Source organism: Hypanus sabinus, chromosome 27 (genome assembly GCF_030144855.1).
Source record: "Hypanus sabinus isolate sHypSab1 chromosome 27, sHypSab1.hap1, whole genome shotgun sequence".
NCBI lineage: Eukaryota > Metazoa > Chordata > Chondrichthyes > Myliobatiformes > Dasyatidae > Hypanus > Hypanus sabinus.
Genome location: NC_082732.1, coordinates 43,916,836 through 43,929,642, shown reverse-complemented (window position 1 = coordinate 43,929,642; position 12,807 = coordinate 43,916,836). Strand labels below are relative to the sequence as shown.

The window sequence follows — 12,807 nt, the reverse complement described above, 5'->3', positions numbered from 1 at the left end:
TGAATGTTAGGAGATGAATCTGAAGGTTGTATAATGTATACCTACTTTGATAATAAATGTACTTTGAATCTTTTTGAACCTTTAATCGAGACCTTATCAACCGCCACTTTAAATATACCCAATGACTATCCTCCACAGCCATCTGTGGCAATGAATTCCACAGATTCACCACCCACTGGCTAAAGAAATTCCTCCTCATCTCAGTTCTAAAGGAATGCCTTTGTATTCTGAGACTGTACCCTCTGGTCCTAAACTCCCCCTCTATAAGAAACATCCTCTCCATGTGCATTCTATTGAGGACGTTCAATATTCGATAGGTTTCACTTCTGCTGTTGTTTGATTTGATGTTTCCTTGCTGTTAAGACCAGTATAAACTGCCCATTCCCAAACACTCCTTGAATTGTGCAGTTTCTTATGCCACTGTGGGTTAACATTGAACCACACGGCTATGGATCTGTGGTCCGATGATGGAAGGACCCAGATTTTCATCCTCGGAGGGCCACGTACAAGATTCAGGAAGAAGGTATAATCGGGGAGTTAGCTGTACCACGTCAGGTGAGGCCCAACAACATTATTACCCTTGAATGGGTATCTCTGAGTATTTCATAGCCATAGGATTATTGAATTCCATGACCTTTCAAAAAACAATTCAGATGCATTACAGACACAGAGGGGCAGATCTTGCACATTTAAGTGACATTTAAATACTGACTAAATTGGTGAGGTTTGTCGCATAGTGTCATAGAAGCAAACTATACTTATTTATTTATATATCGTACTCTGCAAAACAGAGGTGTGGGGGAATCTCGTTGAAGCCGATAGGGTATTGAAAGGCCTAGGAAGAGTGGACGTGGAGAAGATGTTTTCCATAGCAGCTGAGTCTAGGACCAGAGGGTACAGCTTCAGAATTGAGGGATGATCATTTAGAACAGAGATGAAGTGGAATTCACTTCATTCTGTGGAATTCATTGCCACTGACAGCTGTGGAGGCCACATGATTTGGCATATTTAAGATAGAGTTTGATAGGATCTTGATTGGCATTTGATGTCTCTAGGTCCATACGCGCTGGAGTTTCGAAGAATGAGTGAGGTCTTGTTGAAATCTATCGAATATTGAAAGACCTAGTTAGAGTGGATGTGGAGAGGATGTTCCCTATAGTGACTGAGTCTAAGACCAGAGGGCACAGCCTCAGAGTCGAGGGGATTGGGGTTGAGAGGGATAATGAATTAGCCATGATGCAATGGCAGAGCCTGGATGGGCTGAATGGTCGAATTTTGTTCCTATGTCTCATTGTCTTTGATGTTCGTTTGTTTTATGGTCTCCTTGGTTGGTTTAATTTGAATTTTGTGTTTTCTCGTTAGCGCAGAAAAAGTTCGACTGAAGACTGTTGTGGGCTTGTTCTTGCTGACAATATTCTAGTACCTTCAATCTATAAGACTTGGCACTCAGGGATTTGGGCTATATTATATAATTTTTGTGTGACTGTCTTCTGTGTGGCTTGTGCTGTGTGTGTGACTTGGTACAGTGTTTTATACCTGGCCCCAGAGCCACACTGTTTAGTTTGCCTGTATTCATACATGGTTGAATGAGAATTAAACTGAGACCTTAAGACATAGAAGCAGAAATAGACCATTCAGCCCATCATGTCTGTTCCACCATTCATCATAGCTGATCCATTTCCCTCTAAACCCCATCCTCCTGCCTTTTCACTGTAACCTTCCACACCCTGACTAATCAAGAACCTATCACCCTCGGCTTTAAATATACCCAATCATTTGGACTCCAAAATCGTCTATGGCCGTGAATTCCCCAGATTCACCACCGCCTGAAGAAAGAAATTCCTCTTTATCTCTGTTCTAAGTAGATGGCCCTCTGTTCTGAGGCTGTGTCCCCTGGTCCTAGACTCCCCCCACTACAGAAAACATCCTCTCCACATCCACTCTATCTGTGTCCTCTGGTCCTAGACTCCCCCCACTATAGGAAACATCCTCTCTACATCCACTCTATCTGTGTCCTCTGGTCCTAGACTCCCCCCACTATTGGAAACATCCTCTCCACATCCACTCTATCTGTGCCCTCTGGTCCTAGACTCCCCCACTATAGGAAACATCCTCTCCACATCCACTCTATCTGTGTCCTCTGGTCCTAGACTCCCCCCACTATAGGAAACATCCTCTCTACATCCACTCTATCTGTGTCCTCTGGTCCTAGACTCCCCCCACTATAGGAAACATCCTCTCCACATCCACTCTATCTGTGCCCTCTGGTCCTAGACTTCCCCCACTATAGGAAACATCCTCTCCACATCCACTCTATCTGTGTCCTCTGGTCCTAGACTCCCCCCACTATAGGAAACATCCTCTCCACATCCACTCTATCTGTGTCCTCTGGTCCTAGACTCCCCCACTATAGGAAACATCCTCTCCACATCCACTCTATCTGTGCCCTCTGGTCCTTGACTCCCCCACTATAGGAAACATCCTCTCCACATCCACTCTATCTGTGTCCTCTGGTCTTAGACTCCCCCACTATAGGAACCATCCTCTCCACATCCACTCTATCTGTGTCCTCTGGTCCTAGACTCCCCCCACTACAGGAACCATCCTCTCCACATCCACTCTATCTGTGTCCTCTGGTCCTAGACTCCCCCCACTACAGGAACCATGCTCTCCACATCCACTCTATCTGTGTCCTCTGGTCCTAGACTCCCCCCACTATAGGAAACATCCTCTCCACATCCACTCTATCTGTGTCCTCTGGTCCTAGACTCCCCCACTATAGGAAACATCCTGTCCACATCCACTCTATCTGTGTCCTCTGTCCTACACTCCCCCACTATAGGAAACATCCTCTCCACATCCACTCTATCTGTGTCCTCTGGTCCTAGACTCCCCCCACTATAGGAAACATCCTCTCCACATCCACTCTATCTGTGTCCTCTGGTCCTAGACTCCCCCACTATAGGAAACATCCTGTCCACATCCACTCTATCTGTGTCCTCTGTCCTACACTCCCCCACTATAGGAAACATCCTCTCCACATCCACTCTATATGTGTCCTCTGGTCCTAGACTCCCCCACTATAGGAAACATCCTCTCCACATCCACTCTATTCACTCAAACTTGAACTTGACAGGAGTGAAACAAACGTTTAAGCTCTGAAACATTCCCGGAGAAGCCCTTTGGTGCAGAGACAAATCCTCCACCCGACCCAAGTACACCAGTGCACGAGAAGGAGAAGCGCTTAATTTTACGGCGGCCTCGGAATCCCTGGTGTTTACAGCAAAGTTGCAACGCACACTGTTACTCGTCAGGTCTTGTACGGGCAGTCCTGCTTCACTGGCGCGCAGCCAACCCTCGCATTCGGCGTTCAGGCACGATATGGCAGATGCTCGTACCCGCTGGCGCGTCCTCCGAGTGCTGGGGGTGAGATAGGTTCAAGGCAGCGACCCTAAGGAGGGAGGAATGGGGAACTGAGGCACTCTGAGCTCGTGTGTCTGTGTTGAGGAATAATTGTTGCGCTCTGCTCCCCCGGCCGGCCGGCTGGTCGTCCAGCCCCTGCAGTTTTACGCAGATATGGAGACGGCTCTGGTCTCCCCGCTCCAGCACTGGGCTGATGATGTAAGTACAACCTTGTCAATAATATTCGTAGCCCCTCACTGTTTTGAAGTCTTCGAGAAAGTATTTAGTGAGCCATACTCGCCTTTTGTTCAGTCCAGTTCTCTCTAACGGCATTAAAAACTGAACACGGTTGCTTTTTTTAATGAATAGAATGTCTCATTGATGTGTCAGTATTCAGGGTTGAAAACTATCACTTCCTACATTCCTACAATGTCCAGGCTTCGAAAAACATCGCTGCAATTGGCTTGTAGCGTTATGATTAGAAATTATAATCCATTCTGTCAAATTTCTATAATACTGATAAAATTGTGAATTGTACATCTGTAATATTTTGTTTCTGTGACTTATTTTATTGTTTCTATTTTTTTATTATTTTAATGCACATTTAAAATCACCGTGAAACACTAAAGATAGGCATAAAGACAGCGCAGAAACAGGCTATTCGGCCCGTCTAATCCATGCCGAATCCATTTAAACTGCCCGCTCCTACTGCCTGCTTAGATGACGCTGTCCAAGGAGTAATTTGTAATCGAACTGCATGAATCAATTTAAGATAAAAGTATGATGATTTTGTTGTTTTCACCGCATATTTCAGGACTTTTCAAAGGGGTGGCTGCATCTTGCACATTCACTGACAACTCACTGCCCTGGCCCAGGGTTGCCGTCTCACGGGGAATTCCAGAGGACTACGTTGTGCTGAAGGCAGGATTTCACAGCAGACAAGGCAGAATTAGAAATGTGTATTAAAGTTGCTGTCCATGTCGTCTCATTATAGGAAGGTTAGGAAAACACAGAAGATCTACAGCTAATTACAGGCCCTTCGGCCCACAATGCTGTGCCGACCATGTAACCTACTCTAGAAACTGCCTCGAATTTCCCTGGCGCATAGCCCTCTATTTTTCTAGAAGCTTCAGAGAGGGTGCAGAGATGATTTGCCAGGATGCTGCTGGAATTAGAGGGCATGTCTTTTGAGGATAGGCTGAGTGAGCTTTTCTCCTTGGAGAGGAGGATGACTTGATAGAGGTGTACAAGATGATAGGAGGCATAGATCGAGTGGACTTTTTCCCAGAGTGGAAATGGCTAACTAAAGGTGATTGGAGGAAAATATGGGGAGGGGGGAATGTCAGAGGTAGGTTTTTATATACAGAGTGGTGGGTGCGAGGAACACAGTGCCAGGGGTGAAGGGAGAAGCAGACACACCAGGCGGGTTTAAGAAACTCATAAATAGGCTCAAGGATACAAGAAGAACGGAGGGGGGGGGGCTCTCTGAGAGGGAAGGGTTAGATTGATCTTGGTGGAGGTTAAAAGGTCAGCACAGCATGAAAGGCTTGTACTGTGCTGTAATGTTCTGTGTTCAGATGTGCTGCTGCACATGCAGAGCAGGAGTGGCGTGTAAAGAACCCTCGGTCCTCGCAGCTGATTATTTAGAGATACAGCACAGTAACAGGCCTTTTCACACTGCCCATGTCACCAATTAACCTACTAACCCAAATGTATGGCCACGGGTTCTTATTTTAATGCACATTTAAAATGAGCCAGGTGAAGGGAGGAATTTGAAGTGAGAAGCTGGGAGATGGTAAGTGGAAAAGGTTGAAGAAGGAATCTAACAGGAGAAGGAGAGTGGACCAGGGGAGAAAGGGAAGGAGGAGAAGTACACGAGGGAGGTGTTGAGCTGGCGAGGAGAAAGGAAGGGGCAGGAGGAGAGCTAGAATGGGGAATGAAAAAGGAGGGAAGGGGGAGGGAGTGAAATTACCAGAAGTTAGAGAAATCGATCCTCCTGCTGTCAGGTTAGAGGGAACAGGAGGAGTTGCTCCTTATTGTGGCAGAAAAGGAAGTCATGGACCGACATGTCAGAATGGGAAATAGAACCTGTCTTGTTCATCTAGCATTTCTTCAACCGTTTTGATATTTCTATGTGTGTTAAATTCTGTTTGCTGATGCTCCTTGGGATGTTAAAACTGCTTCAGTTTCATTATTACAGCCTAATGCCACATAAAATGTGTGGTTTTGTGGTTGCAGTTCGGTGCAAAGACGCAAAAGTTACTATAAATTGTAAATGTAAATAATTAGTGTAATTGAAAGGAATTGATTTATAGAAAATGTAACACAGACACAGGTCCAACCCATACTGAATTGCTATCCCATCGACCCACACCTGGACCAGAGCCCTCCATACCCCCTCCCTTCCCAAACTTCTCTTGAACATTGCAATCAAACCCACATCCAGCTGTCAGCTTGAAATACACTCACATGACCCTCTGAGTGAACAAATTCCCCTTCATGTTCCCCCTAACTATCAGAATCAGTTTTATTATCACTGGCATGTGATGTGAAATTTGTTAACTTAGCAGCAGTTCAATGTAATACATAATATAGAAGGAGAAAAAAAATAAAATAATACACAAGTAAATAAATCAATTATAGTTGCATTTATTGAATAGATTAAAAATTGTGCAAAAAACAGAAATACTATATATTTTTCTTAAAATGAAGTCGTATCCAAGGGTTCAATGTCCATTTAGGAATCGGATGGCAGAGGGGAAGAAGCTGTTCCTGAATCGCTAAGTGTGTGCTTCAGGCTTCTGTACCTCCTCCCTGATGGTTACAGTGAGAAAAGGGCATGCCCTGGATGCTGGGGGTCCTTAATAATGGACGCTGCCTTTCTGAGACACCGATCCTTCACCTTTCACCCTTAACTCATGACCTTTAGTTCTCGTCTCACCCAACAACAGGGGAAGTTTACTGTGGCCAGTTAACCTGCAGCTGTAGCATGATGGTTAACGCCATGCCATTACAGCTCAGGGCACTGGAGCTTGTGGTTCCATTCCGGTGTCCTCCATAAGAAAGTTTGTATATTCTTCCCGTTTCACGTGGTTTCCTCCGGGTGCTCTGGTTTCCTCCAAAGTCGTAAGGGTTACTAGGTTAATTGGTCTTTGTAAATTGTCTTGTAATTCTGCTAAGGTTTAATTTGGTGGGTTACTGGGAGGTGAGGCTAGTTGCGCCATTGTATCTCCAAACACAAACCCACCTATCACTGGGGTGTGGAAAATAATCAGAGCATACGGGGGAAGCCCATGAGATCACAGAACGTGCAGACTCCACACAGCCAGCGCCAAAAGCCTGCTGCTGGGAAGTGGGGGGAGAAAAGTGTTTTAGGAGACATTGCAGAAACGGGAAGTTTAAACCTGCCTCCTGTTTTATCAGCTGTTCTCTGTGTACTTGGTGCATGGGTCTGTTCAGCAAGTGGGAAGTTCGTCCTTCATGAAATGTGCAGTCGAAATAGGGAGGGAAGCCCTGCTCATTCACACAGGCAAAAAAGCAGAAAACAGAACAAAGACCAGATCATCCTGTCAGTTTGCAGAACAAAGTGAAGCTGTAGCTCCAGGGCTTAGACCAGAACCGGCTGTGTTAGCTGCTTTCTTGTTCCTTTTAATTTTTCTCCTCTCACAGATGTCCCTTGCACCTGGCTCCAGGTAATTGCATTACCCTCGATTCTCTAGACTATGCCATCAACCCTAATTAGCCAGACAATCCTTTCACCCTCGAATCACCCTCGATTGGCCAGATGATCCCATCACCTTCGACTCTCCAGGCGGTCCCACCACCCTCAATGCTTCAGACAATGCCATCACCCTTGAATCTCCTGCCCAAAAAACCAATTGAATCATAGTGAGGATCCCCACACGCAAAGGTCTGAGCAGTGGTACTTTTATTAATCAACACACACAAGATGCTGGAGGAATTCAGCAGGTCAGGCAGCATCTATGGAGGGGAATGAACAGTTGATTTTTTGGACCAATACCTTTCATCAATGCAGCTGCAAAATCTCTTGTGTTTAGGTATTTGTATTGGTCTCCATTTATTCTTGTCACATGTACTGAGCTACAGTGAATGCCACTGGTTTGCAAGCCCCCCAGACAGATCCTACCATTCATCGGCACATTGAAGTCCATAAAAAGGAAAACAGATTAGTGAATCTACTGTAGTGTTGTAGTTAGAGTCATGCTGCATAAAGAAACAGGCACTTCTGCCCGACTGATGCATGCTGACTGAGATATCCATCAAAGTCAGATTTTATCCCTTCCTTCTCAGTCCTGTGAAGGGTCTTGACTTGAAACATCAACTGTATACTCTTTTCCATAAATGCTGCCTGACCTGCTGAGTTCCCCCAGTGTTATGACTGTCTTTCTAAACCAGTTCCATTTGCCTTGTTTTGCTCCTATCCTTCCAAACCTTCCCTATCCAAATGTCTGAATCTGCCCTATGCAAGTGTCTGAACCTTCTCTATCCACGTACTCATCGAAGTGTCTAAATCTTTCCTATCAGTGTACCTGTCCATATTCCTGTAGACTCCCCTATCAATGTACCTGTCCATATTCCTGTAGCCTTCCCTGTCGATGTACCTGTCCATATTCTTGAAGAATCCCCTATCGATGTACCTTTCCATATTCCTGTAGCCTTCCCTGTTGATGTACCTGTCCATATTCTTGAAGAATCCCCTATCGATGTACCTGTCCATAGTCCTGTAGACTTCCCTGTCGATGTACCTGTCCGTATTCTTGTAGACTCCCCTATCGATGTACCTGTCCACATTCCTGTAGACTTCCTTATCGATGTACCTGTCCACATTCCTGTAGACTTCCTTATCGATGTACCTGTCCACAGTCCTGTAGACTTCCCTGTCGATGTACCTGTCCATATTCCTGTAGACTCCCCTATCGATGTACCTGTCCATAGTCCTGTAGACTTCCCTGTCGATGTACCTGTCCATATTCTTGTAGACTCCCCTATCGATGTACCCGTCCATAGTCCTGTAGACTTCCTTATCGATGTACCTGTCCATAGTCCTGTAGACTTCCCTGTCGATGTACCTGTCCGTATTCTTGTAGACTCCCCTATCGATGTACCTGTCCACATTCCTGTAGACTTCCTTATCGATGTACCTGTCCACATTCCTGTAGACTTCCTTATCGATGTACCTGTCCACAGTCCTGTAGACTTCCCTGTCGATGTACCTGTCCATATTCCTGTAGACTCCCCTATCGATGTACCTGTCCACATTCCTGTAGACTCCCCTATCGATGTACCTGTCCATTTTCCTGTAGACTTCCCTATCGATGTACCTGTCCATATTCCTGTAGACTTCCTTATCGATGTACCTGTCCATATTCCTGTAGACTTCCTTATCGATGTACCTGTCCACATTCCTGTAGCCTTCCCTGTCGATGTACCTGTCCATATTCTGGTAGACTCCCCTATCGATGTACCTGTCTATATTCCTGTAGACTTCCTTATCGATGTACCTGTCCATATTCCTGTAGACTTCCTTATCGATGTACCTGTCCACATTCCTGTAGCCTTCCCTGTCGATGTACCTGTCCATATTCTGGTAGACTCCCCTATCGATGTACCTGTCTATAATTCCTGTAGACTTCCCTGTCGATATTCCTGTCTATAATTCCTGTAGACTTCCTTATCGATGTACCTGTCCATATTCCTGTAGACTTCCTTATCGATGTACCTGTCCACATTCCTGTAGCCTTCCCTGTCGATGTACCTGTCCATATTCTTGTAGACTCCCCTATCGATGTACCTGTCTATAATTCCTGTAGACTTCCCTGTCGATATTCCTGTCTATAATTCCTGTAGACTTCCCTACCCAAGTACATGTCCAAGTACCTTTTAACTGTTGTCATTGTGTCTCCCTCAACCACTTTTTCAGGCAGCTTGTTCCACAGAAGGATCACACTCAAGGTGAAAAAGATATTCCTCATATTAAATCTCTCCCATCTCATCTTCAACCTATGCCCTCTAGTTCTTGATTCCCCAGCCCTGGGGAAAAGACTGGGCGCATTCACTCTGTCTATGGCCTTCACAACACTGAGAAAGTGAACTGCAGGTGGACGTGTCAAATGCAAGAGCCCTGATGAGAGAGACTGGAAGATCCGAATTTCATATTGCTTGACCAGCGCTCGGTTTTGTTTGCTGAATGTTGTGGACGTGTCATGTGAGCATGAGTGGTATGGTGACTTGCCGGCTACCCCCAGTACATCCTCGAACTGTGGCTGTTGACTCAATCGATGCATTTCTCTGTATGTCTCGATGTTTTCGTGTCATCATCATCAATATATGCCATGTCGTATGACATCGTCACTTTCTGCCGTGACGTACGACATCGTCTCTTTGTGCCGTGACGTACGAGATCGTCTCTTTGTGCCGTGTCGTACGACATCGTCTCTTTGTGCCATGTCGTATGACATCGTCTCTTTGTGCCGTGACGTACGACATCGTCACTTTCTGCCGTGACGTACGACATCGTCACTTTGTGCCGTGACGTACGACATCGTCTCTTTGTGCCGTGTCATATTACATCGTCACTTTCTGCCGTGACGTACGACATCGTCTCTTTGTGCCGTGACGTACGACATCGTCTCTTTGTGCCGTGACGTACGACATCGTCTCTTTGTGCCGTGACGTACGACATCGTCTCTTTGTGCCGTGACGTACGACATCGTCACTTTGTGCCGTGTCATATTACATCGTCTCTTTGTGCCGTGACGTACGACATCGTCTCTTTGTGCCGTGACGTACGACATCGTCTCTTTGTGCCGTGTCATATTACATCGTCTCTTTGTGCCGTGACGTACGACATCGTCTCTTTGTGCCGTGACGTACGACATCGTCTCTTTGTGCCGTGACGTACGACATCGTCTCTTTGTGCCGTGACGTACGACATCGTCTCTTTGTGCCGTGACGTACGACATCGTCTCTTTGTGCCGTGTCATATTACATCGTCTCTTTGTGCCGTGACGTACGACATCGTCTCTTTGTGCCGTGACGTACGACATCGTCTCTTTGTGCCGTGTCGTATGACATCGTCACTTTGTGCCGTGACGTACGACATCGTCTCTTTGTGCCGTGTCATATTACATGGTCACTTTGTGCCGTGACGTACGACATCGTCTCTTTGTGCCGTGACGTACGACATCGTCTCTTTGTGCCGTGTCATATTACATGGTCACTTTGTGCCGTGACGTACGACATCGTCTCTTTGTGCCGTGTCATATTACATCGTCACTTTGTGCCGTGACGTACGACATGGTCACTTTGTGCCGTGTCATATTACATGGTCACTTTGTGCCGTGACGTACGACATCGTCTCTTTGTGCCGTGACGTATTACATGGTCACTTTGTGCCGTGACGTACGACATCGTCTCTTTGTGCCGTGTCATATTACATGGTCACTTTGTGCCGTGACGTACGACATCGTCTCTTTGTGCCGTGTCATATTACATGGTCACTTTGTGCCGTGACGTACGACATCGTCTCTTTGTGCCGTGACGTACGACATCGTCTCTTTGTGCCGTGTCATATTACATGGTCACTTTGTGCCGTGACGTACGACATCGTCTCTTTGTGCCGTGTCATATTACATCGTCACTTTGTGCCGTGACGTACGACATGGTCACTTTGTGCCGTGTCATATTACATGGTCACTTTGTGCCGTGACGTACGACATCGTCTCTTTGTGCCGTGACGTACGACATGGTCACTTTGTGCCGTGTCATATTACATGGTCACTTTGTGCCGTGACGTACGACATCGTCTCTTTGTGCCGTGACGTACGACATCGTCTCTTTGTGCCGTGACGTACGACATCGTCTCTTTGTGCCGTGACGTACGACATCGTCTCTTTGTGCCGTGACGTACGACATCGTCACTTTGTGCCGTGACGTACGACATCGTCTCTTTGTGCCGTGACGTACGACATCGTCTCTTTGTGCCGTGACGTACGACATCGTCTCTTTGTGCCGTGACGTACGACATCGTCACTTTCTGCCGTGACGTACGACATCGTCACTTTGTGCCGTGACGTACGACATCGTCTCTTTGTGCCGTGTCGTACGACATCGTCTCTTTGTGCCGTGACGTACGACATCGTCTCTTTGTGCCGTGTCGTACGACATCGTCTCTTTGTGCCGTGACGTACGACATCGTCTCTTTGTGCCGTGACGTACGACATCGTCTCTTTGTGCCGTGACGTACGACATCGTCACTTTGTGCCGTGACGTACGACATCGTCACTTTGTGCCGTGACGTACGACATCGTCTCTTTGTGCCGTGACGTACGACATCGTCTCTTTGTGCCGTGTCGTACGACATCGTCTCTTTGTGCCGTGACGTACGACATCGTCTCTTTGTGCCGTGACGTACGACATCGTCTCTTTGTGCCGTGTCGTACGACATCGTCTCTTTGTGCCGTGACGTACGACATCGTCTCTTTGTGCCGTGACGTACGACATCGTCTCTTTGTGCCGTGACGTACGACATCGTCTCTTTGTGCCGTGACGTACGACATCGTCTCTTTGTGCCGTGTCGTACGACATCGTCACTTTCTGCCGTGACGTACGACATCGTCACTTTGTGCCGTGACGTACGACATCGTCTCTTTGTGCCGTGTCGTATTACATGGTCACTTTGTGCCGTGTCATATTACATCGTCTCTTTGTGCCGTGACGTACGACATCGTCTCTTTGTGCCGTGACGTACGACATCGTCTCTTTGTGCCGTGACGTACGACATCGTCACTTTGTGCCGTGACGTACGACATCGTCTCTTTGTGCCGTGACGTACGACATCGTCTCTTTGTGCCGTGACGTACGACATCGTCTCTTTGTGCCGTGACGTACGACATCGTCTCTTTGTGCCGTGTCGTACGACATCGTCTCTTTGTGCCGTGACGTACGACATCGTCTCTTTGTGCCGTGTCGTACGACATCGTCACTTTGTGCCGTGACGTACGACATCGTCTCTTTGTGCCGTGACGTACGACATCGTCACTTTGTGCCGTGACGTACGACATCGTCACTTTGTGCCGTGTCGTACGACATCGTCACTTTCTGCCGTGACGTACGACATCGTCTCTTTGTGCCGTGACGTACGACATCGTCTCTTTGTGCCGTGACGTACGACATCGTCACTTTCTGCCGTGACGTACGACATCGTCTCTTTGTGCTGTGACGTACGACATCGTCTCTTTGTGCCGTGTCGTATTACATGGTCACTTTGTGCCGTGTCATATTACATCGTCACTTTGTGCCGTGTCGTATGACATCGTCTCTTTGTGCCGTGACGTACGACATCGTCTCTTTGTGCCGTGTCATATTACATCGTCTCTTTGTGCC

The 12,807-nt window shown here is 46.9% G+C and overlaps 1 protein-coding gene across 22 annotated transcripts in view; it reads left to right on the top strand.

The window, feature by feature from the left end:
• Positions 1–12,807, top strand: part of rap1gapa (RAP1 GTPase activating protein a) — a 448,318-nt gene that overhangs the window by 301,149 nt on the left and 134,362 nt on the right. Inside the window, exon 1 of one of the 22 annotated variants that reach the window (XM_059952375.1) lies at positions 3,361–3,621. The exons of the other annotated variants lie outside the window; for them this stretch is intronic. Within the exon in view, the coding sequence (XP_059808358.1) occupies positions 3,577–3,621 (45 nt within the window). The 5' untranslated portion in view covers positions 3,361–3,576. Of the gene's footprint in view, positions 1–3,360; positions 3,622–12,807 lie in introns of those variants that run through there. 22 annotated transcript variants of the gene reach the window in all.